Genomic DNA, 22,852 nt, shown 5'->3' on the forward strand with positions numbered 1-22,852 from the left:
CCGTTGGTCTCCGGCTGACCTCCAGGGTCTCCAGGTCTTCATAGTGAGTCCTGTTGGTCTCTGGCTGACCTCCAGCGTCTCCAGGTCTTCATAGCGAGTCCCGTTGGTCTCCGGCTGACCTCCAGGGTCTCCAGGTCTTCATAGCGAGTCCCTTTGGTCTCCGGCTGACCTCCAGGGTCTCCAGGTCTTCATAGCGAGTCCCGTTGGTCTCCAGCTGACCTCCAGGTCTTCATAGCAAGTCCCGTTGGTCTCCGGCTGACCTCCAGGGTCTCCAGGTCTTCATAGCGAGTCCCGTTGGTCTCCGGCTGACCTCCAGGTCTTCATAGCAAGTCCCGTTGGTCTCCGGCTGACCTCCAGGGTCTCCAGGTCTTCATAGCGAGTCCCGTTGGTCTCCGGCTGACCTCCAGGTCTTCATAGCGAGTCCCTTTGGTCTCTGGCTGTCCTCCAGGGCTTTCTAGCGAGTCACTAGTAAACGTTTTGTTGATGTCAGTCTCCATTGGGTGAATTTCAATGTTTATTACTTTGCTTCTTACATTTGTCCTCTAACAACAGAAATAAAATGCATTTCATTCTCTGCTTAGCTTTTCTTGACCAGAAATCAACAAAACCTTCATTAGCAGTAATGATTGACATTATTGTAATGTCAGTCAGATTTATGTTCAACATTGGCTTCAAGTTTAAATCTAACTAAATAATGACTGAATCCATTTGCTTCTTAGCTTCAAATAATTGTTTCTGTGAAAGTAATGTTTATAATTGTGTTTTCCACACCTGTTCCAAGCCTTATATTTGTTGACTAGATTTACCAATTGTCTTTTATTTTTATCAGCGTTTTATTGTGTCCTCCACAGTTATTCTCCGTAGGGGTACACTGATTTTTAAAAAGCCTGACCTGCCGATTCCAATTTTGCTGATACCAATTCTTATTACCAAGATGCAAAATAATCTCACATTGAACATTTCTGAAAAATCCAGCCTTTAAATTGAAAACAGTTTGTTAAAAATTAGCACAGTTTTGTGCAACACTTATTCCTGTAACATCAAAAATAAAATGTTTTTGTTGAACCCAAAAACCCAACCCAGAACCCAAATGAAAATGCTTTCATACTCATAAACTTCTTTAAGTATATCAGCTTTTAGATGATTTTTCATGTCACGGTTTGTTTGGGAGGCATTCTAGAAAAATACATTTTCATTTCTTCAATCACACAGATAAAAAAATATGGAGTTCAGTTAACTGTGCTAGGTCCTGAATATTAGGACATTTTTATGATCTTGTGAGATATGATACAAAACATATGACCTAATCAATACAGAAATGCCTTAACAGACAAAAAAAAACTAAATCAGAAACCCTCTGGTGAAAACAACAAAAGGATCTAAGACTCTGGATCATCATAATATGTTGTCGTATAAGTAAAAGCAGAAAGTATTGATATCAGGGGTTTGAATAACTTTGTCTCCAATTTTAAGCATTTATTTTTAAACCTGAAAATAAAATAAAAAGGCTTACAATAAAGTTTTAGATTTTTCTGGATTTTTCAGAGTGAGATTATGACTTTGACACTTGATCACCAGCATGACACTGCGTGTTTTGAGACAAATATTGCTGTTTCTCTGTGGCTGATTGTCTTTGTTTGCAAAAAAAATGCTCAGTGACTCAGCTTTTAACTTTAATACACCGCCAGTAATCACATCTGGTCTCATAAAACCTAACACGGCTGTATCTGGCCAGCGCCTCCGGGTTATTTTCTGCACAGCATTGTCTGGAACGATCTCTGCATTTCAGATTTGTGTCAACAGAGAAACATTGGTAGCAAAGACTTGCACATATATAATCCCAGCTTGTCAATATCTTTAGTTGAATGTAAAATAATGATACAGGATCATCTCATTTAAATTAAAAAGCCATCAAAAAGTGAAAAATAAAATTTAAAAACAGACTTATGTCATACTGAATGGTAAATTTAGAGTATTTGTTTCGGTTAATATCGATGATTGTGCCTAACAGCTCAATAAATCACAATTTTTCTGTGGTAGAGAGAAATTTCAGTTCCAACATTTAAATTAAGTTTTTGATGTTATTCCAATTTGCTGACATTGACATTTACAAGATGCAACATGTTGTTTTGTACATAAATGTCTTCATTACCCAAACAAATTTCACAAAGTATTTACTTATTGTATCATTTGAATATTTTATTGAACGCACAATTTACAAACAGATAAAAACACAACTAAACAATCTTGATCACCTCTTGGTTTCATTGCTGATCGCCTCAGCGATATAAGACGGACATTTAAAGAAACACAAGCACATCATCAGAACATCTCATTTGTTTTCTGTCCATTTTTGCTAATAAATATCACACAGGAAATCCAGTGTCTAAAACCATTTAGCATCCAACAGCCTCATCTAAACACTAACACTGGTTCTCTGACATGGCTACAGCCTTTTTCTGACTCAAACTAATGTACAGAAAGGCAAAAAGCTCCATAAATCCATACTTATTTAACTATCTTTCTTACTGCAACATTTTGGGATTTATATTTACAGTAAACTTTGTTTTGTCAGGATTGTTTTACAGACATTTTCCAGACTCCAATATGGATCAGCCATAATAATTACTCCAAATTTTACTTCCTTCATTGGCAGGTTTGTGTGACAAAACGTCTGTTTTGTGCACATTTGTGGACTTTGTTGACAGCTTGTGCGTTGATCAGGCCCAAACAAATTAACAGTGGATTAACCAGCTAATTTTCACAGCCCAAAAGAAACACAACTTTTTTGTCTCTTGCTGAATAATACATTTTATAGCCATTGTAGATAGAACAATGAGTACATTTGAACAAAAAAAAAGCTGAAAATTTGAAATTATTCTCAGAATTTTTTAAAGAAGAAAACAGTAACATTTCTGAGCTCCTAAAATAAATAAAAAAATTGCAAGAAATAAATCAGAAATGTTGATAAAAACCTATGAGGAATGAATATCTGAATGTTTGAGATTAATCGCAGAGACTCGGTTCGGTTTGATTCTGACGATTATCGAAGAAAAGCTTGTTTTTTTTGTGCTCACATTCTAACAGCTGACTTCATATACGTCCACGTCGGTCTTGCTGGTCATTTCAGGACACGAGTGGCACGCAGGACAGACGGCTTGCTCCTGGCGGGACGGGCAAGTCGGACATCTCGGTCGCTTGAAGCTGAACAACAGCGCGCCGCCTCCCAGCACCTGTAAACAAGAACCCAGCCACCCGAAGTAGAGCGACCCGGCTGGACTCAGGCTGAGCTGGGGGAACTTGGGGTTGTTGAGTCCTTGACTGGGATCCACCCCCAGTCTCCTGAGGTTGTGGGTGTAAACCCCCAACCCGGTCAGGCTCAGAAGGCCGGCGGCCACCACCAGGAGTCCGCCTGAAGCCGCCACCCTCCTGAGAGGCAGATCTGTCCAGCATCGGACCCCGATGCAAGCCAGGACAATCCCGATGCCGCACAGGAACAAGGACGTAAGCACCAGGCCTTGCACCAGCCGAACCCGGGCGTCTCTCTGGTACGGGCCGGCTATGGGCCAGCACTGCTTCAGCTCGGACTGCTCCACCTGTAAGCAGCTCTCCCACAGGCCGTCGGAGCGCAGCAGGAGCAGAGCCTCCACCGAGCCGGACCTGACACCCACACCGTGACCCTTTGCTCCGGACCGAAGGAGAGATCCCGACCCCCCGATGTTCAGGCGAGCCTGTCCCTCCCGCCACTGAGGGGTGATGGCGGCAGTGAAGACAAGGACAAGTCCCAGAGGAGCGAAGACAATCCCCATCACCATGGAGACTGGAGTCTGCATCATTTGTGCTAAAGCTGATTTTCTTTTTAATCTCTCAAGAGGTGTAGCTAAGCGGTGAAAAAAGATTAAACAAGTGCTGGGAATGTAAAGTGAATTTCCCCCAAAACGCATAAAACAGACGATCTGGTTGTTAGTTCACTGGGATGCAGCTTGATTTGGAGCTCCAGCAGAAATGTGAGAAACAACTCTGAAAAAGGAGAACAATGAAATCATGATGATTTGTAGAGCTGAAACCAGATGTTTACATACAGAGTGTTAGAACAAAACAACAGGGCCGTCAAACGACTCAAATGTTTTTATCAGATTAATCAAAGGGTTGGTGTGAAATAATCAATTGCTAAAAAATGAACTGAGTTAATGAGTTCTAAATGTTTTATTCGGGCTGATGTAGAACAGGGGATCATTACTCTTGTCTTTCCTTTTGGTGTTCATTCTTTTTATTTGTTCAGAGCTGCATGTATAATTCTGCTTTACTACATTATTTTGTCAACAACAGTAAAATAATTTTGGGGTTTTTAGTACACATAGAGTGTAAATTAGCACAGCATTAAAGTGTTGATTTCCACAGCTCTGAAAAAATCACAACCTTTTCAATGTCTTTTGCTGAGTCAGGTGGTTGGAAGATTGAATTTTGCACTAACTATCATGATGGTTGTTCTCAGAAGCCCCTCATAAAACAGTGCAGATTGGTTTAGTGCACACCAGGACTCGGCTGATTCAACAGCGATACACACAGAGGGATTCAATTTGACAGCCACAGGCGCAGGAGGCAAGAAAGGAACTGGAGGTACCAAGAAACAAAAGAAAGAAAGCAAAAGAAGAGAAAAGAAAAGAAAATTAAGGGGAAGGAAGCAACTGCTAACTCGTTTGCAAACAGCCTGATCTAATATTAGCAGCAGTTGCGTCAAAGTAAATGCAGAACTTAATTTTAAAGACATGGATTGATTGCCACCATAATAACTTGATATTTGCATGTCATGGATCTCGCAGTTAAACAATTATATCCATTTCCATTAACTGAATGGATTCTCATGATTGCAAAATGTCTGAAAAAGTGAACAAAACATCGTTAATGCCTAAAAATCTCCCCATTATTTTACAGCAGATAAAACTGATCAAAGGAAACAATGAGGCAAAATCTGATGATGTCTTTGACCGACTGTAGGTGAATTTCAGTGAGAATGATTGCCTTGTAGGGATTACTTGTTTAAAAAAAAACAGGGCTGTATTGTAATCATTACATAATTATTTAATTTAATGCATTAACTAAAAAAATCTTAGGGAGTGGCACGGATCCAAAGGCGCCCAACCCGAATGGGATTATGAAAGAAAGCCGAATACTTCTTACAGTAAGGCAGCAAGTACAATACATGACTTTTGTGCTTTAGTCATGACCTTAAAAATACTCTACTGCATCGCAAACACGTTTATTGAACCTTTTAACATCAATACAATATAAAAACAGATCAGTTTTAGCAGCAGATCCCTCATCTGCAGGTGAAATTACAGTGGAGAGTAGATTTTGGTTTGAGCAATGTAGGAAGGAGATAAAGTTATGATTTTAAAATGAATAATGCAAAGGTTGTGAGAGAAGTTGAGTTTATTTAGCCCAAATGTCAAACACAAGGTCAAATCCGGCCCATAGCTATTCATGTGGCTCTCTAGTCTCTAACGTCATTATAACAGTTGTACTATTTTTACGCTGATTATTTAATCAGAAATCCAACCTGTTTTAATTTGGCTAATTAATAATAATAATTGGTTACTTCATAATTAATGGTTTCATCCTTGCTCGCATGATTGGTGCAGGCTTGTGGATACTGACACACTCTCCTACAGAACCTGTTTCCTTCCTCCTGGCTGAACATTTTGTTGTGTTTTGAACAGATGAAGGTGGTACCTTCAGGTACGTAACTGGAAATCACACCCAAACATGAATCACAGTTATGAAAATCAAACATTTCCTTCCTGATGTCCTCATTTTCTCTTGATGTCACTCACTACGAAGCAGAGTATTTAAAATACATCCACCTTTGACCTTTGTCACATGCTCACACACTCATGACATCATCATCTGAACTTTCCATCTGGACTTTCCGCTATTGTTTAAACACATCGTAACATTGGTATGTGTTCTCATTTTGACTGAAGTGATGAAAGCAAAGTATCTCTTTCATTATTCTGGCATTTAGCAAATATGAATAAAAATGAATTGTATGATTTAACGTCAGAAAGTAATACAGTATAAACAAAGTTCTTCTGTAAACAATGTCAAGCACACCACAAACACCACCAGCACAATGTTTAATAAAAGAAATGGCTTGTCTCATACCTCTTCATGAAAACTCTCTGCTTTATTTACCTGCAGACTCTTCATTCTAAGAGTCAGAGTGGGAGAGAAAGATTGAGTTAGACAAAGACGATAGAAAATGAGAAGTGGAGACACTGAAGAGGTCTGAAGAGGAGCAAAAACATGCAGGAAGAGAAAACAAAGGGACCACTTGGCTTCAGTGCTCCTGTTTTGGACTGAAAAAAAAAGGTCGATGCCTGAATCTGTTGCTAGGATACAATAACCTGGGCAGTCTCAATGTGACAGCCGTGTATGTGGAGCAGTAATAATGAGACGACCTTGCTGGATCTCAGTCTGCGCGGCCGTGTGTGCGAGCTCACGTCCCGGCCGTGTTTCTGTGTGCATGCACAGGAGGGAGCCGTTTTCCAAAAGTCTGACGCCTGAGAACCAGGCGTGACCTTGGAGGAAATCTGTTGGTTTAGTAATCACGTCAGGTCTGGGAACGAGTTAACCTCCAGACAAGGCAACCTGACACCGCAGACATGGTCAATATGGTTTTATGTCAAACAAATGCAGTTATCAGAAATATTGAGACAACAGGAAGGAACAGATTCACACTGGAAGGGCTTTGTGGGTTTCTGCAGAGACCAAACAGTAGGCTGCAGATGTTCCTCTAAACTATTTAGTGTAAAGTTGGCTTCATAGACAAGGAAATATGTTGCTTAGAGTTTAACACGAAGCCCTTCACCGATGTTTTAACGTTTAAGATTCATCACTGTAGTTATGCAGGCTGTGCAGAAAAACATTTCAGTGTAACAATAGCAGTCATAAAATACAAGACAACGCATAAACTGACTAAACATCTGGTCACAGGCTCACAGAATATACAACAAGCACAAACTTTAATAAAGGGATTGCATGTTATTGGCCAACACAAAATGTATTCAGAAGTCAAATAATAAAGTGAGGGAGAAGTTTAAAGCACGGTTAGATTATGAGAGAGAATTAATCAGAGATGCAGCCAAGATGCTCTGGAGGAGCTGCAGAGACCCGCAGCTCAGCTGGTTGGATCTGTTGACAGAAGTATTAGATGTGAGATTCACTAACCTGGTTTTTATGGAGTGGCAAGAAGAAAGCTGTCATTGTAAGAGAGACGCAGAGATCCTGTTTAAAGTTTGATGCAAACCGTGAAGGAAACAGTAAAATGGTGGAAGAGGTGGCGAGACCAAACTTACTAAAGGTTTCTTTCTACATGATTGGGTTTAGGTAAATGCGTAAAGTTTGTGGTTGTAATAAAGTGACAAAATGGGAAAAAATTTAAGATGCTTTTGCAAGCTACTGTAATTTACAAATAATCTAGCTCTAAAGCTGACCTAAAACGTATTTAAACTAAAGAGCGACTGCTGTTTCTACTGCACAGTGTGTTCTGTGTGTTGAAGAGTGTTTTGGTTTTATCAGCACATCATATTTAGACTTTTGCACAGCAATGATTTTTTTCTAAAATATGCAGCTTTGTGACTTTTTGCTGGCACAGACTGTAGTGTTTGTCATGAGATGCCATCAAGAGTTCAGTGTTAAAATTTTCCATGACAACACATGTCTGCATGTTGAGGAGGTGAAAATATCCACCGCAGCCGAACCAGAGAATACTGAGCCTGGGTGAATTCGATCTTTAAACATGAGTATTATTTATTAAACATGGCAGACTGGAAAAACATTGCTCTTCAAAATGAAACTGAAGATGCACTGATGGATAGCTTAAGAAGACAGAACTGTTTGCATTAGTATATAGGGACAGAAATGGTGACAGTCACAGGCAGGTGTGCTGTGATGAGACCCAGACAGGCAAATAAAAACATGTTTATTATTTTTAATGTTTCGTTTTTGCCGGGGAGACATTTTCCAGCTCAAAGTGAAAGAATGTTTCTTCATCTCCTCTGATCTTTGGCCAAATCTTCAAAGCAAAAAGAATGAGTTTGTAAAATGAGACATTTTGTTACTCTAGATGACGGTTGGTCGTTCAGACTTTCCATTTCTCAATGTTAACTGAAGTTGAAGCTGTAAAAATATAATTATAGTCTTTTAAAGTGATCTCATATGAGCAAAAGTACTTAAAGGCCGTCTGCATAGTCTGAAAACAGCAGAGAAACAATAACGAATTGAAGCTTTCTGAGCTAATACTTGTAGAGAAGGCCACTTTCCTCAGAATATACCAGATAGATTGTGTCTAAAATATGAATCAACACAGTTTATCCACAGCTGAATGACATAAAACTATTTTAGAGTGGAACTGTAATCTTTTTTTCTTGCAGTTTGAAGCTGATCTGAGTTTTGCTTACTTTGTGCAGGCTGCACACTCTGCTCTACAGTTAGTTCTAGGAAATTTTATTTGTGTAATATATTTAGAAATGCACCCATTACAAGCATAATCTATTAAAAATACAGTTTTGGTTCTGTAATCCAGTTGCACTGTCCAAACATCAATGCAGACATCACATATCACGCACATAATGTTCCGTAAACATACAGAAATCCGCATCTAAAAGAGACACAGCTGTTGTGTTTTATAATAACAATATTTACTTTGTTTACATATCAGGCTTTGCTTTGAATATTTGAAAGGTTTCTGCTAGATTTCTCCATTTTCCTCCATGTCTTGGAAGCTTTCATCAACCCTTTTAAACTCATTTTCAGTTCATCACTTCACTAAATTTAAGGCATCCAAAAACTATGACTGAGATGTGCAGAAACACATCCAGAGAACAGAAAAAGCTCATCTGACCAAAGTGAGGCTCTCTTTCATTTTCTATTCCTGTTGTTCCTGCTAGATGATAGATCTCCTCATTAGCTTTAATTATAATTTCTATCTGATACTAGTAGGTTGTATAGTGTCTGAATTTTTGCTTTTCTTTCTTTCTTTATGTTTTTTTCTTTAATGTACTTAAATATATACAATAATCAACAAATTGTTACAGTAATATTTGCATATTTATTGTTATTATTGTGAAACTGAATGTCTTCTTTAAAATAATTCCCATTATTTAAGCATCTGCATGTCTTTATGTTTTCCGTCATTTTTAATTGAATACGTTTTTCTTTGTGGGGGTTTTTGTTGCGCTCCCAGCATTTGTCTGCATAGCTGCATGAACACATACCTGCAGCCGTGTGTCATGCTCGCTCTATCCTGTTTTGCAGGTTTGTCTTCAGTGAGCTGACATGGTGGCAAAGACAGAAAATGACAGACACGCTGTAATTTGGATCAAGAGTTTCCACGAGTTTTTTTTGTTGTTGTAATTAGAGCTAATCTAATATGTCTGATAGAGCAAAGCCTGATTTTGGTTGTCAAAGTTTGAGCTTTTTCATTCTCAACAACTCGACTGATATTAGATCCTTGTGAGAAATTAAGCTTCTGCCCTGAAAATGCTGCAACTTTGCAGGATTCCAAGGTTCTCGTTTGCTTTGATGTAGAAACGACAAAAGGAGAAATCTCCATAGAAACTGGTGATGAGCCGAGAATCATATGCACCATACCATTACTGACCCTCTCACTGCTTTGTCTGAAAGCAGGCATGCTAAGAGCAGTTCACAGACACGATCACCCAAATGCAGCCAGGGGAGTCAGGCACTTACCATTCAGGAGAGGTTTTGTGCATCTCACTGCAGACTGCAGGCTGCACCGCTGCTCTGGTCTGAATCGCTAACATGCTTCTCTCTTTGGCAACAGATGCTGCAGCCACCTTCCAGTTATCCCCATCGTTTCTTCTTTCTCTTCTACTCAAGCCTCCAGTTTCGCTCCTGCCTGTGTTCTTTTTATTTCAGCCGTTTTCTGTTCTGTGTGTGTTCCCCTTTTTCCTGCTCCTTCCTTCCCTGTCTGACTGCTCTTTCACATCTCTCTCTCTCTCTCTGTGCCCCTCTCTCACCAGCTGAAGTAATGTCTCTGTTATACGCAGGGCAGAGTGTCTATTGCAATTACATTTTAGTTTCTCTGAGGTTATAGAGCTCTGATTTGAGTCTGCAAAGGCTCGTAAACATATTCTTAAAGATCTGGAAAGTGTGGCATGCATATGCAATAATCCCCCTTTAATACAGCTAAATAAAATCCAAATTAACCGCCTTCAGTTCTGCCTTCAGTTCTGTGATTTCCTCTGATCACTGGTGTCCAAATCAGCCATATTAGAGACACATCTGGAACTGGCAGTGTGTCGTCCTTTCAGGAATGTTTAATGTTGGGTTTTAAAAAATACCTCAAGCTCTGAACTTCTTAAAAAGCGTGGTTTAACCCATCAAATAGAAAGACTCTAGTGCAACTCTGAACCTCCCAAGAAACGGTCATTCACCTAAAGCAACAGATATTTAACAGAGAGGCAGCCAGGAGGAGGGAGGAGCTGCAAAATCTGTCAAGAGGGCAAGAACGAGATGAAAAATCTTCCTTTATGGAAGAGAAGCAAGAAGAAACACAAATAATCACATTTATGACACAATGATGAAACATGGTGGTGGTAGCATCATGCTGTGGGTAAGCTGGTCAGAGATTTAAAAAAACCTGCGAGAAGCTGCAGAAGACTAGAGACTGGGGTCAAAGTTCACCTTCCAGCAGGTCAACAACCCTGGACATTCGAGACGGAGTCACAAAGGAGTAGCTTACAACGGACTAGTTAAAGTCTGGACCTAAAGTAAAATGAGAATTTGAAAACTGATGTTCATTAAACATTAGTTATGACAAAGGTTGAGCTATTTTGCAGAGAAAGGAGCAGAAATGTCGTCTGTAGACGAAAAACTAGAAGCTGTAATAACAGCAACATTATGTGGCAAAATAAAAATATGCTTCTCTTCAGATTTACAAAGAATATTAAAAATGATTTATTCACCAGTTTGTGTTTATCTATCACATAAAATCCCAATAGTGTGGTTACAGAGTAGGAGAGAAGCATCATTGATATTCGCTCAGAAACAATCATTATGCAAATTTACATTAATAATCCCTCTCCTGCAGAAGGGTTCATGCTTTCATGCAGTTTCATCTTTTTCAATATGCACAATATGCACTTCACCTCCAAAGTCTTTGATTGTCAAATTGGTATGAACTTCTGAGGCAGACAAAGAGACAAAACAAAAAAAAAATTCTTATATTTTTTTTATTTTCTTTGAAAAAAAGAGGAAAAATCTGAACGAGTCGCCATGTTGCTATCATGAAATAATGCAGGGATACATGGTTGCTTTGAAATGATGCGCTACGTAAAAAATATATTTTTCTTTCCCCTCATACACACACACACATGCATAACTTGAAAGTCTCCTCTTCAACCTGAAAGTTTTTTGGGGGAATTTGGGGATCAACTCTTTCACCGAGGTTAAAGTCGAGAAATGTCTGAAGATTTGGGCTAGAAAAAAATGGCCAATACTAAACCTCGGTGGAAATGTCTGACTTTAGGTTCGGACTCCAACTTGACTTTTTTCTGGCAATTTTTAGGAGGGAAAACAAATAGAAAGAGGCTTGGCAGTAAAAAAAGAAAGAAAAAGAAAAGTCAGATTGTGGGTAATAAAAACGCACCAGTGGATATGCAGAAGAAATGATGGGTAGACTGAAAGCAGCAAAATGTACAACATTTAAAAATGCTTAAAAAAAGGTTGCTGAGCACAAATGATGTTTAGAGCTCTGAAAATGAAAATTGAAATTCAAAGCAAATCGTGTCAAGCTCATAAGAACACTGTAATATTAATCTATTTACATCTATGTACACTGCAACTCAAATGTTTTACATTAAAAATATTTTAGTCAAATAAACAAACCATAAGAACTGGGCAGACCGGGATTTACAAATTCAAGAAATGGTTTTAACATTTTCATCTTAAAGTCTGAAAATCTGGAGGGGTCCGTTCAGTCCGGCTCCAGCTCTTTGGGTTTTTTAGTCCGCAGCTCCAACATGGCAACGCTTCAAACGCCGGCTGTGTCTCTCCGTCCTTCAGGTGAGTTTATACTTCAACGAGCGTAACCTGCAGCTGACCGGCTGCCACCTCACACATCTCGATGAGGAAAGCCGACTGGTTGCTGTAGTGTTCGATGATGTTGTCGTCCATGTTGACCAATATTCTACAAGGTAATGAAAGAAACGGCGTTACTTCAGAGGTTTTCTCAAAAAAACATCATCTAAAAGGAGCCGATCTTTGTAGTTTTTCCCCAAACCACACACAGTGCCTGTTTCTATGAATATGTTTTCACTGAAATCAACTTCGGTTTGAGTTCTGGGTAAGAAACCTGGCCTCTGTCAGCCTTTAAGAGTTTGATGCTTTAATGCTCCAGCTACCCTGCGGCTCACGCACACCGCCTGCAGGGACTGCACTGATTGAAGGTAGCAGTAAAAAAGAAAAAAAAAAGGGAGTGAGCTGCTGGGAGAATGTAACCCAACCTGTTAGCTTGGCTGCTTCCCCCACTGATGACTGCCAGCAAGAGGCAGGAAAAAAAACCCAGAGTTGTTCCAGCTCATCTAAGCAGGTCACAAGTTACGGACTTCATATCTGTGCTGGTGTCACGCAGGAAAACAGCCCAGACTAACGTAGGTTTAAAAACCAACAGCCATTTTCTGACTCAGCTCAGAGTGAAAGAAGTTGCAAGCAGGTTTGTATATTTACTCAGAGGGTTCGGATTCAGTAAAAACTACGTGATCTTTGTCAGATGTGCGGCGGTCGATAACTTGATAGGCAACATTTAGCTTGTGACTGGAAGCCCTGAGGCCTTCATCGAGAAGGGATCGCTTCAAATAGTACTTCCTGATGTTCCAACGAGATACAGTTGTGAAAACATCAATAACTTAAACAACTGCTGATGACTCATCTGCACTACCTGTGAAATCTTTTCACCTGCTGCCTTTTTGTAAAGGAGCGACAATTAAAACATTCCACAGGCTGAGCCAAACCTACCGACCCGGTCTGTCGGCATGAGGAGGATAAAGCCAGAAACGAAGCCCTGAGCATACGCATCCATGTCAGCTCCTTTAAATCACCCAGGACTCAGGAACTCACCCTCGTTTGCATTTTTTGCAGATTCTCCCAATGGTGTCTTTTTGCAAGCCGTACTTTTCGGAAATCTGAGGAGAGGAAGGTGTAGAGATGAAAGTGAGCGTGAGCTCTTGCTCAGAGAAAGATAATACACTTGTGAAAAGAGGAAGACATCAACGAACGTCTTCATTTGATACTTACAGCTTCTCGCAGGCCTGACAGCGTCGGCGAGCTGAGCATGAGCGCGTCGAACACTTCCTCAGCGCCGGTTCTCACGTACAGCAGGACTAACGGAGCAAGAGAGACGCAATCAGCACCAAGAAGAACAAAAAACATGTTTTATAGAGCGTAGGCATGGGCTGGTTCAGAAAAAACTGTTTAATGTCCTTTCAACAAAAGGCAAATCAGGGTCGGAATAAAACTGGCTTTCTCCTGATTTATAGATCTGCCCCTCCTGCACCTGTTGCTGGCTTAAAGAAGGGTGCAACCGCTTCCCTTAGCTTTTAAAAGAAGAACTAAAAGTTGTTTAGAAATACCTCTGATTGTGAAAAACAGAAAGCTGTTAAAAACAAGAAGAGGAGTGACAGCGTGCCGCACATAACTGTTGTTAAGATTTCACTTTTAAAAACTACCACTACCAAGTTATGAGCTAACCAATTAAATAATTAACCTCTAGATAAAATGTTCTATCCAAACTTTTATGCCATTGGTACAAATTATATACTGCCACCATTTAAATACATTTCAGCAGAACGAATTAGCATCGTTATGTTTCAGATATTAGAAAACTGCATTTTGCTTCTGCTCTTCTCAGTAACGGTTCTACTGGAGAAGTTTTACTGTCACCACATGCTTTCTCTGGCGGACTTTCTTATAATGAGGACTTTTAAAAAAGAAATTAGAACTATAAATCAGCTTTTCAACAATTTTATTACCACTAAGTTACTGGAATGCATGTGTTTGAATGCACATGACTGGATTGTAATGGGCTAATCTGATCATATCTTTCTGAATGTGAATTTTATACAGATTATACTTTTTTGTACATCAGTGATGGATATATATCAAACCAAATTGAACTGAATAAACTGAATGAAATAAAAAGTTTAACATATGTTGCTGCACACTGCCAGCTGCTGGCAGAAATAAGGCTAATAAACGTTGAATGGAAAAATGGTGTGAAAACTAGAGAATCACATCATTTTAGTTAACATGATGCTGTTTTATAGTTGGTAAAGTAAGAGTGGTATCATGCACAGCAAGTACATGCAAAGTTAGCAGGAGTCTAAATCCAGAAAAGACAGAAAGTAAAGAACATACTGCAGGAGGACAATCCCTTTAAAAAAACAAAAGTATTCTTCCACTTGAAGGAAGGAGATAGTTTCTAAAACCAAATCTCCAAAATATGCGCATTGATTCACATCATTAATTTAGAAAACTCCTACTTGCTGGATTTTGGCCATTATTGTTGCACTTTAAGTTTGTTTTTTCTGTTTTTGTGTCTTGTTCCTACTTTTACACTCAGTGTTTATTGACATTGCCTCATTTGTGTTAACCACCACCATAAAAATAAACCAATAAGCTAACTAATGTGGGAAATTCCAGGTATCATGATCAAAATAAGCTGTTCCTAATGACTTTAATTTGGCAGCATTAACTCCATGATATTGATGTTTTTGCGTGAGGTCGTCCCGGCGTGAGAACCTGAGCCAGCCCATGCCTGCGTTAGGATTGTTTTTAATGTTCTACCTCTTTGTGGGTCTTCTCTGCGTGTCTGTTTGCTGGGCGGAGAGCCGTTCTGCTCTCTGTCTGGATACAGCCTCTTCAGACAACTCCTGCCAACACAAAACCAACAGCCACGTCAGACAAAAGCAACCGGCTGATGGAAAGGTGACAGACATTCACAGGATAATGTGTTCTTTTCTCTTTTTTTTGAGTGTTTTTACATGCGCTTACCTTTCAATGTCGTCCATAGGAGTGGCCTGGTGAGACAATGGAGGGGAGAAGAGAGATCTGATTAGATACAGCTCCACTGATAAAGACGTTGCCTAATGTCCTTCATGAAAAAAAAAAAAGCATTTTATCATTGCTTGAGGTGTTTATTTCCCATGACCTCTAGCAGAGCCACTCTGACGTGGACACTGATGAGGAGAGACAGATAGCGCCATCATGCCCCTAATCACACCATTCAATCAGATATCCACTTCTTTTCATGAGTCACTCTAACTTTAATTATTCTGAATGTAAAATGATTTGCATTTTAAATGCATTTAGCATATTAATAACCTGACATTTACTGGCTCCTATGTAAACTCTACGTGTCCCATGTAAAGCTTAGAGACTGTGGGAAAGCTGGCCTGCCTGAACAGCTCTCTAACCACACTGTTGTTGTAGCTCCGATGAGTGAAGGACATGCAAAAAAAAAATAAATAAGATGAGGGCGGCGTGCGGCGGATCAACCTGGGGATGTTACCCTGGTGCTTTCGTGCAAACCCCCATGGCTCAGACGCCACATGTTCAGGCTGCAGATGCTTGAACTTGTGCCTGGTTTCGACTCCAATTAGCTTATCTGATGCAAAGCCTGTGTTTAGCTTCACTTTCACTGGTGTTATTAACATCGCCGTCCCGCTTCCTCCAGTTTCCCAAGCCCACCCCCGTCCTTGCATACTTTCCCACAGTTTTTTCCCCGCTTCGCTCGTGCCTATCCCATCACCTGCAGGGCTGTGCACGCAGACAAGAGAGGTTATTAACGAGGGGCTTACCATGCGCTGTAAGCTGGTGAGGTGTGCCTCTGGGATGAAGAGAACTGGCTGAGTGACGAGGTCGTCTAGAGTTTTGAAGAAGGTGCACTCGGAGCCGATGGAGCTGCTCACAACAGACTTGGCTGCAAACAAACCAAGAGGTTCAACAAAGTGAGCTTATTATTCACTGGACAGTGTGATAATTAGGCCTGTGACAATATCAAAGTTTGCAAATTGTCCCACAAGTTACTCTGATAAACGACTGTAAACTTTCAATTCGAATGAATATCTTACACTGGAACTGGAAGGCATTTTAAATATCCAAAATAAATAAACAAACCAAATAAAATTATTTTTAAGACTTTTATCATCCAGTTTTTAGTAGAAAAAAAGAAACGAGAAAAAGATTATTGCACTTGTTTTAGTTTATTATGTGATTAATCAATTTATTGCAACAGGACTAGCAATAATAATCCCTTTATTAAAAAAAAAACACTCACTATGTGCATCATTAGTGTTCTTTCCCCTCCTCTTGGATCTCTTCTTCTCTTCATCACGCATTTTCCTCTCTGCACCCTGCAGACACGCAAACAGGAGGTTACAATAATGGCACCGATCCCACAAATACCTGTTTTACATGACTTTTGGAAAAACAGTGAATGAATCTGAGTGGATTACCTTATCGCAGAAAATCTTGACCTGGCAGGCAGCTCTGTGGATGAGCTGGTTGTTTCCTGAGCTGAAGTCGTAGGTGTCGATCTGCAGGTTCAGAGGCAGGCCCTTCACCCCTTTCTGAGAGGAGAAGTCGGTGCTCAGGGAGTTTATTCCAATGTAAATCTGAGGGGAAAGAAGAAGAAAAGATTTTAAATCCCTTTTTTATTATTCATGTGCATTATTCAGAAAGTTAAATTGGACAAGAAAGTGAGAGTTTTCCCTTCTTTTCCCTGAGGGGACTTCAGTTCGAATGAAAACAGGAACACCTGGAGCACTTTTTTTATTTTACTTCTAAGTAGTTATCTTTTTTGTCTCCCACACTAGTGCCCAATTGTAACAGGTTTATTGGCCCCACCTAACACCTCAGGGGCCAGCAGAGAGGCTAGGTCTGCTGGAGATTGACAGAGAAAAGGCATATTTTACATTCCTGATGTGCCTCTTCAGCCGCTCCTTTTTCTTTTTTCTGTTTTGTTTTACTGCCACCGTTTCCCTTGTTCTGCCGTTCAACATGTCAGCTAACGCTTCTCGTTTAACTTTCTCGGCTAACGCAGCTCACGACAGCAGAGAAACCGTGAATGCATCAGGACAAGGTGCCGTTTTTACCTTCGCCTCCTCGTTGGGGTTCCACACGAAGGAGAAAGCGTTGAAGGCCACCTCCTCCACGTTGCTGATGCCACTGAACACTTCTTTGTAGTCGGCTGTGTGAAGAAAAGAGATATAAACATTTTAAATCATTACAAGGTAAAATGTTCTCAAAATTAGAGATAAATATGGCCTCTAACGGTCCATGCATGTTTTGGTAATTGGATGTTCTCAGAAAAAAATATAAAGTTTTTTTACAAACCATCACCTTCTTAAAATAGAAACCAACGTCATTTTTTGCCAAACGATGATTTAAGCAAGGAAAAAGTGTCTTTGAATATTATTATATGAAGGTGACAATATATAAAATAAAGTGTAAGTAGCTCCTGCTAAATGTTACAGCACACAGTGGTCACAGAATTTGCACACTTTTTGTGTTACATGAGTTTTCAGCAGGAAAAAGTTCATTTTTATTGTTGTTGCTACTTTTTGAGGAGAAATTTCAGAAACCAAAAACATGCAGGGACTCATCACGCTTTCCTGTTTTTGTGCATCATAAATCCCTCCATTTTTATTTCCAAAAGATGAAAAAACACTTTGGCCAAAAATACATAGGCAGCACAATTTACACTATTTTTCTTTGTTAGCAGTTTTATTTCACATATTGTCACTTTCCTAAAATAAAGGCCTGAGTCACTTTTTGCTAAACGACGAATTAGGCAAAAAATAAAACATTTTAAAAAATGACTTATTTTACGTGACGATATGAAAAAGAAAAAAAAACTGCTAGCAAAGAAGAAAACAAAGTGTAAATAGCTCCCCTATAGGTCAAAGTACACAATTGTCACATAATTTGCACACTTTCTCTTTGCCACTTATTTTTTTCAACAGAAAAAGAAAGTAAATTTCTGACCCAAAAAATGTGAAAATGATTTAGAATTTAACTTTTTTATTTTGGTTTTTGTTGCTTGTTTTTGAGGAGAAAGTTCAGAAACCAGAAACATGCTCGGACTGATCACGCGTTCGTGTTTTGGCGTGTGTAAAAAAAACATACCGATGTCAATAACCCTCTGCTTGACAGTTGGCTGGCGCGCGTGCCAGTGGTTCCAGAAGCGGAGCTGCATTTCTGGGCTCTTGTCGTTCTCAAACACAGCCATCACCACCGTCTGGAGAGGAGAAAACAGAAAGGTCAGTGAGTAGGCCACATTTCTCAAATGAGCATCTCTGTTTTTACTGAACAACAATACGTTTCATTCATGACGGGAAATCCTTCTTTTCTCCTCTGATTTTCCTGACAAACAAAAGAGCAGTGAGAACACCACACCTTCTCCCCTCCTTGTTCTGTCTTTTTATTAACCCAGCCGAGCTGAGCTGTCCTCCCCTCTAGCCCCATTTAACTGCCATAGAAACAAATTGTATGGCACAAGCCCTGTCCGCAGGCTGTCAGCAGGGCATTAGTCACCGACGGAGCTGGCTTCCAGGGAGGGACAAACATTTGGGAAGGGCTCGTTTTGCGACACAGAAATAAAATAAGAATAATACCTGCTCCTCAAACCCTTAGGGAAAACATACCACAGGAGTTCCTGATGTCTTTACGTAAAGCTAAACAAAACTTTGAGGAGATTTTTTAAATACAATGACTCACTCACCTTGACTTTGGTGGCGGTGAGGCAGGCGCTGCTGTCGACTCCCTGCAGAGTGATGGGGTAGAACTGGCCTTTGTTCAGGTAAACCATCGGCAACTCGCTGGACTTGTGAGGCAACGCAGCAGGAGATCCGAGAGCGAACTGGAAGTCGTTCCTGGGCCTCTCCGGAGAGGAGCTGGCGTACGAGCCAGAGTAGACGGGGCTGGGGTGGCTTTCAGGAAACGGATCGCTATAGGGAAGAGTCTGAACCCCACACAGCGCAGATATGTTAGTAAAAACACTTAAACGTACAACAAAGATTCAACTTTCAGACAACGGCGGCAGGCTGACCTCAGCGCTGGGGTCAGCGAACGCAGTGTTGTCCGGCCACTTCTGCATCAGGTCGAAGATGTTGCTGAGCTCCTGCTTGTCGTACGTGTCGGCGACGACGCTGCTCAGGGTGGCGTACGTGTCCGAGGAGCCGGGAGCCGAAATGATGGGCTGGGAGGAGATCGGCTTCAGTCCCAGGACCTCCTGAGGGTGGGAGGCGGGAACGATCTCAGAGAGGATCTTCAGGACCGGGTCGTTGACGGTGGTCAGAGTCCTGCAGGGTCAGAAAGAAGCAAACCTTCAACAGGGAATCCAGAAACTATGGTTATGTGAGCTAAACATGTGGATATATATATAAACGTAATACAAAATATAGAGGTCAAAGAAATGAGAAGGGATTTTAACTAATCGTTTTTGTTTTCACACAGTAAAGGTTTTACAAATAGCACAATAACTTGATCCAGTTTTGTCTAAATGGGGAAGTTTTTCACAATTTGGTGTCAAAAAAAACAGAAATAATTTTTTATCAATAAATTTTAAGTTTCATAAATTGCTGTTCATTAGAGAATAACGTATTCTCAACTTAACTAAAGATAATTAAACATATCCCTTTAATTTACCATGTGATAACTTATTGTTTGCCATCTTGATGAAGGATTATATGAATATTTTTACAATAATTCTGTTGTATTGTCTTTCGTTTTGTATTTAATGTTTAATATTTGTCTAGTTTCGTCATTTTAACCTTGTTTTCTATAACCTGATTGTTTTTAGCTAGATAAATTACTCATTGTCCAGGGCAACAGATGAAAAATATCCTTTTTTTAACAGAAATGTTAATTATTGGGCTCCATTTCTGCCAAATAAATTTACAATTTAGTGCAAAATCTAAACTTCAGCACCGTTAGCCAACAGTGGTCCATATTTTTTTTTAATTAGCTGGGAAGGGTTGCACTTCCACTTAGCTGGAAACACAAATAATCAATAGAAACCTTGAACTTTTGCCACCCTCTGTTAGCATAAAGCCCTGGGTGGAGAGCCACATCTCCCACATCAAAAAGCACCACTGAATGCGACTGAAGATGGCGACGCGTGCAGCAGCTAAAGCGCCAAAAGCTGCCTGCAGAACAGCAGGCTTTGCGTGTGGGTGGGAACTATTTGTTTCTTAATCCGGGCCTTCTTTCCCCGGCCCTGTGTTTGCATTTCTCCATTGAAAGCGTGTGAGGGGACAACACTGCGCCCCGGCAGCGGCCTTTTCTCAGCCACCTCAGGAGGAACAAGGAGCAGCAGCAACTTGTTGTGAAACTGTCAGAAAGGGAGACGATAATGGAGAAAGCGACTGTGAATGGAGACAATAATCCCTCCCGCTCTGTTTGGCTACGGGATTACCCACTCATGAGTTTATGACCTCCTAAAGCCATGCCATTTTTCCTTTATGAATTATGACCGTCATGAGTTTCATCAAGTGAGAAGGGAATAAAAACACGGATTAAATTTCTGAACGTGACACGAGGAACATCTGTTTCTCAAGTTTCTCACAGTCAATGTATTTTTTATTTTTTTTTATGATTTAGTTGTGGACTTCTAGGGAATTCTGGGGGGGGAAATTTGGGAATTCTGTAAAATTCAGTTCACCTGTCTGTTGGCTTGCAGATGTTGCGGTTGAAGGCAGCACCTTTCTGCTCTTTCTGGTTGTGGAAAAGAACAAAATTCAAAAACATTAAATAAAAACATCAAAATAAGCAAGAAATTAATTTATTAAGGTGTGAAATGTAACATTTTGTACCCTGCACTGTTCCTGAAGCATTGATAAGGCTGTCATGGTTTCTCCAGGGTGCATTCTAAGCTTCTGCTCCGAGTTGGGGGTGTCCAGGTAGGGCCAGGAGTCCATTATGTAGTTTGTACAATGGTTATAGCTGAAGTTCTCGCTCTGAAAGACCAGTCCCAGAGTCCTGCAGCAGGAACCACACAGTTTAGATTGATTTATTTCAACAAAACGACACAAAAAGTCATGTATTTTCTTGGTGTGAGAGGCTTTGACAGAGCCGTAGTGAGCCGGAGACAAGCTGCAGAGGTTCCTGAGCCTTGGAGCACTGTACATACTTGCCCTGTAGCATGGAGGGTTTCGATTGCAAAACCACAGAGCTGAGTAAGAACCCTGAGGAGCCGCAGCGTCAAAAGGGTTCAACAACACATAAACAAGCACGCACATACGCAGGTGTAGCGCTTTGTGGTTTCAAGCGTGAGCAGGGCAGAAACCACATGCTTAAATCCTGTATAAACCTCCTTATTTGCACAAATGCAATCCGATGTATTTACTGCTAAAAAGCAGCCAGCATCTAGCCAGCTCTGCTTTTCCATCTCAGTTGTAAAAAAACTAAAGGCTGGGATTGTGAGGACATGACTTGTTTAGAAAGACTCACAGTGACATTGGATTGTAAACAGGCACCCGGCCAGGATAAGCCCCCCTGCCCTCCCCTTCTTTAGTGAGAGTCTGGAGCCACTAATGAACAAACAGCAGCAGTTTAGCCTGGATAAACAGTTAATAAAATGTGCTGACAGACACACGAGACCACAGCTATTCACAGCTACGTCTGAGTCAGAGCACAGGGAGAAGAAATCCCATGTATGTTGTGACTCCCAGCTAATTTCCAAGTTTGGAAACTGGACTTTTTAACTTCAATTTCTCCCCATCTTGGGTTAAAAACTCCTCCAAATGCTCACAGATGCAACAGACAAAATAAACGTTCCCGCTTAGACTTATTCTACATTTCACCCAGAAACCAGGACTTGATTTCAGATACGGTGGGCTCCTGTCTAACGTTTCACCACCGTGTAACTCAATGCATCACATGCTGTCATTGCGCTCCAACACCTCCAGAGGAGATTCTCATTTCCCACAATCCCTTTGTGCTCCTTGGCCCCTAGGTTAGCAACAACACAAGCTGAAACAGACCCACTGCAGCCCCGGATCCAGAAAGTGTGTGTCAGCCTCTGCGCTTTTAATTCAACTTGTCCGTATCAATTTTCCCTGTAGAAATCCCAGTTAAAAAGCAGCAGGGATTTTCACATGGGGGTGCCATTGCAAAAAATTTAATTAAATTAAAAATGTAAAAAAGGAAATTATACACAACCCATTTACAGCACTACTTTACTTCTACTTACAAGTACATTTTTTTAAATTAACATTTTAATCAAAATATTTAAAAAAGAAAACTAAACTTACTCAGTCTCTTTGGTCATCTCTCCTGTACCAGTTAGTCTGAACAGGCTCCTTTAGATATTCTCTGTATGTATGAACTCTTCTCTCCGTGTCAGTCTAGCAGAGAAGATCAGACAGATTAGTCAACTGCAGTGATTTCCTCTGAACGAGGCCCAGTTTTATGTCATGCCAGAACAGAGTCTGCTTCTCTCATCCGATTGGCTGAGAGCACTGAAACAGGTGTCTGATAGGACAGGTGGAGGGGGAAACCTGCATGCTTGCACATGAGAGCGCTGCAGTGAGTAGGTTATTTTGCATAACAATCTCAGGTGGTGGGAGGTTCTTGCATCTCATTAGGTGAATTGGAAAAGTAGAGTTTGGGAATCAATCAAGTGTGGAAGGTTTGATAGCGACTGAGGAAGAAACAAAGGGAAGGAGCCTGGCTTTAACATGTTAATAGTTTTTCAGTATCATTTTTCACCTCTACTCTGGCTTTGCTTTCTTTGATTTTTTTTCTGTAATTCCTAAAAAAATAAAAT

General features: G+C 40.4%; 2 protein-coding genes across 4 annotated transcripts; both read right to left on the reverse strand.

Moving 5' to 3' along the window:
• Positions 1-2,173: 2,173 nt before the first annotated feature.
• On the reverse strand, positions 2,174-10,138 carry cldn23l (claudin 23-like). 3 transcript variants are annotated; one of them, XM_008399944.3, is made up of 3 exons: positions 9,754-10,134; positions 6,166-6,211; positions 2,174-4,020 (listed from the first exon to the last, which is right to left on the reverse strand). In XM_008399944.3, the coding sequence occupies exon 3, from the start codon at positions 3,942-3,944 to the stop codon at positions 3,081-3,083; it is 864 nt and encodes a 287-aa protein (XP_008398166.1). In that variant the 5' UTR covers positions 3,945-4,020; positions 6,166-6,211; positions 9,754-10,134; the 3' UTR covers positions 2,174-3,080. The 3 variants fall into 3 exon arrangements, with proteins under 3 accessions (XP_008398166.1, XP_008398167.1, XP_081459449.1); XM_008399945.3 differs by lacking the exon at positions 6,166-6,211 and having other exon boundaries at positions 9,754-10,138; XM_081603323.1 differs by lacking the exons at positions 6,166-6,211; positions 9,754-10,134 and adding an exon at positions 4,420-4,655.
• Positions 10,139-11,245: 1,107 nt separating this feature from the next.
• On the reverse strand, positions 11,246-22,475 carry grhl3 (grainyhead-like transcription factor 3). Its single transcript, XM_008399940.3, has 15 exons — positions 22,338-22,475; positions 20,898-21,063; positions 20,747-20,799; positions 19,133-19,385; positions 18,806-19,045; positions 18,211-18,322; positions 17,178-17,272; positions 16,539-16,697; positions 16,361-16,436; positions 15,882-16,003; positions 15,076-15,101; positions 14,869-14,954; positions 13,321-13,406; positions 13,144-13,208; positions 11,246-12,214 (listed from the first exon to the last, which is right to left on the reverse strand). The coding sequence occupies exons 1-15, from the start codon at positions 22,352-22,354 to the stop codon at positions 12,097-12,099; spliced, it is 1,674 nt and encodes a 557-aa protein (XP_008398162.2). The 5' UTR covers positions 22,355-22,475; the 3' UTR covers positions 11,246-12,096.
• Between the last annotated feature and the right edge of the window lie 377 nt (positions 22,476-22,852).

Source organism: Poecilia reticulata, chromosome 22, assembly GCF_904066995.2.
Source record: "Poecilia reticulata chromosome 22, P_reticulata-male-v2, whole genome shotgun sequence".
Classification (NCBI taxonomy): Eukaryota; Metazoa; Chordata; class Actinopteri; order Cyprinodontiformes; family Poeciliidae; genus Poecilia; species Poecilia reticulata.

Coding starts and splice junctions, on each gene's coding strand:
- cldn23l (XM_008399945.3), bottom strand. CDS start 3,944: ATGCGTTTTGGGGGAAATTCACTTTACATTCCCAGCACTTGTTTAATC.
- grhl3 (XM_008399940.3), bottom strand. Junction 18,323..18,805: donor TCACCGCCACCAAAGTCAAG/GTGAGTGAGTCA, acceptor TCTCCTCTCCAG/ACGGTGGTGATGGCTGTGTT. Junction 14,955..15,075: donor CCTATGGACGACATTGAAAG/GTAAGCGCATGT, acceptor TTGTGTTGGCAG/GAGTTGTCTGAAGAGGCTGT.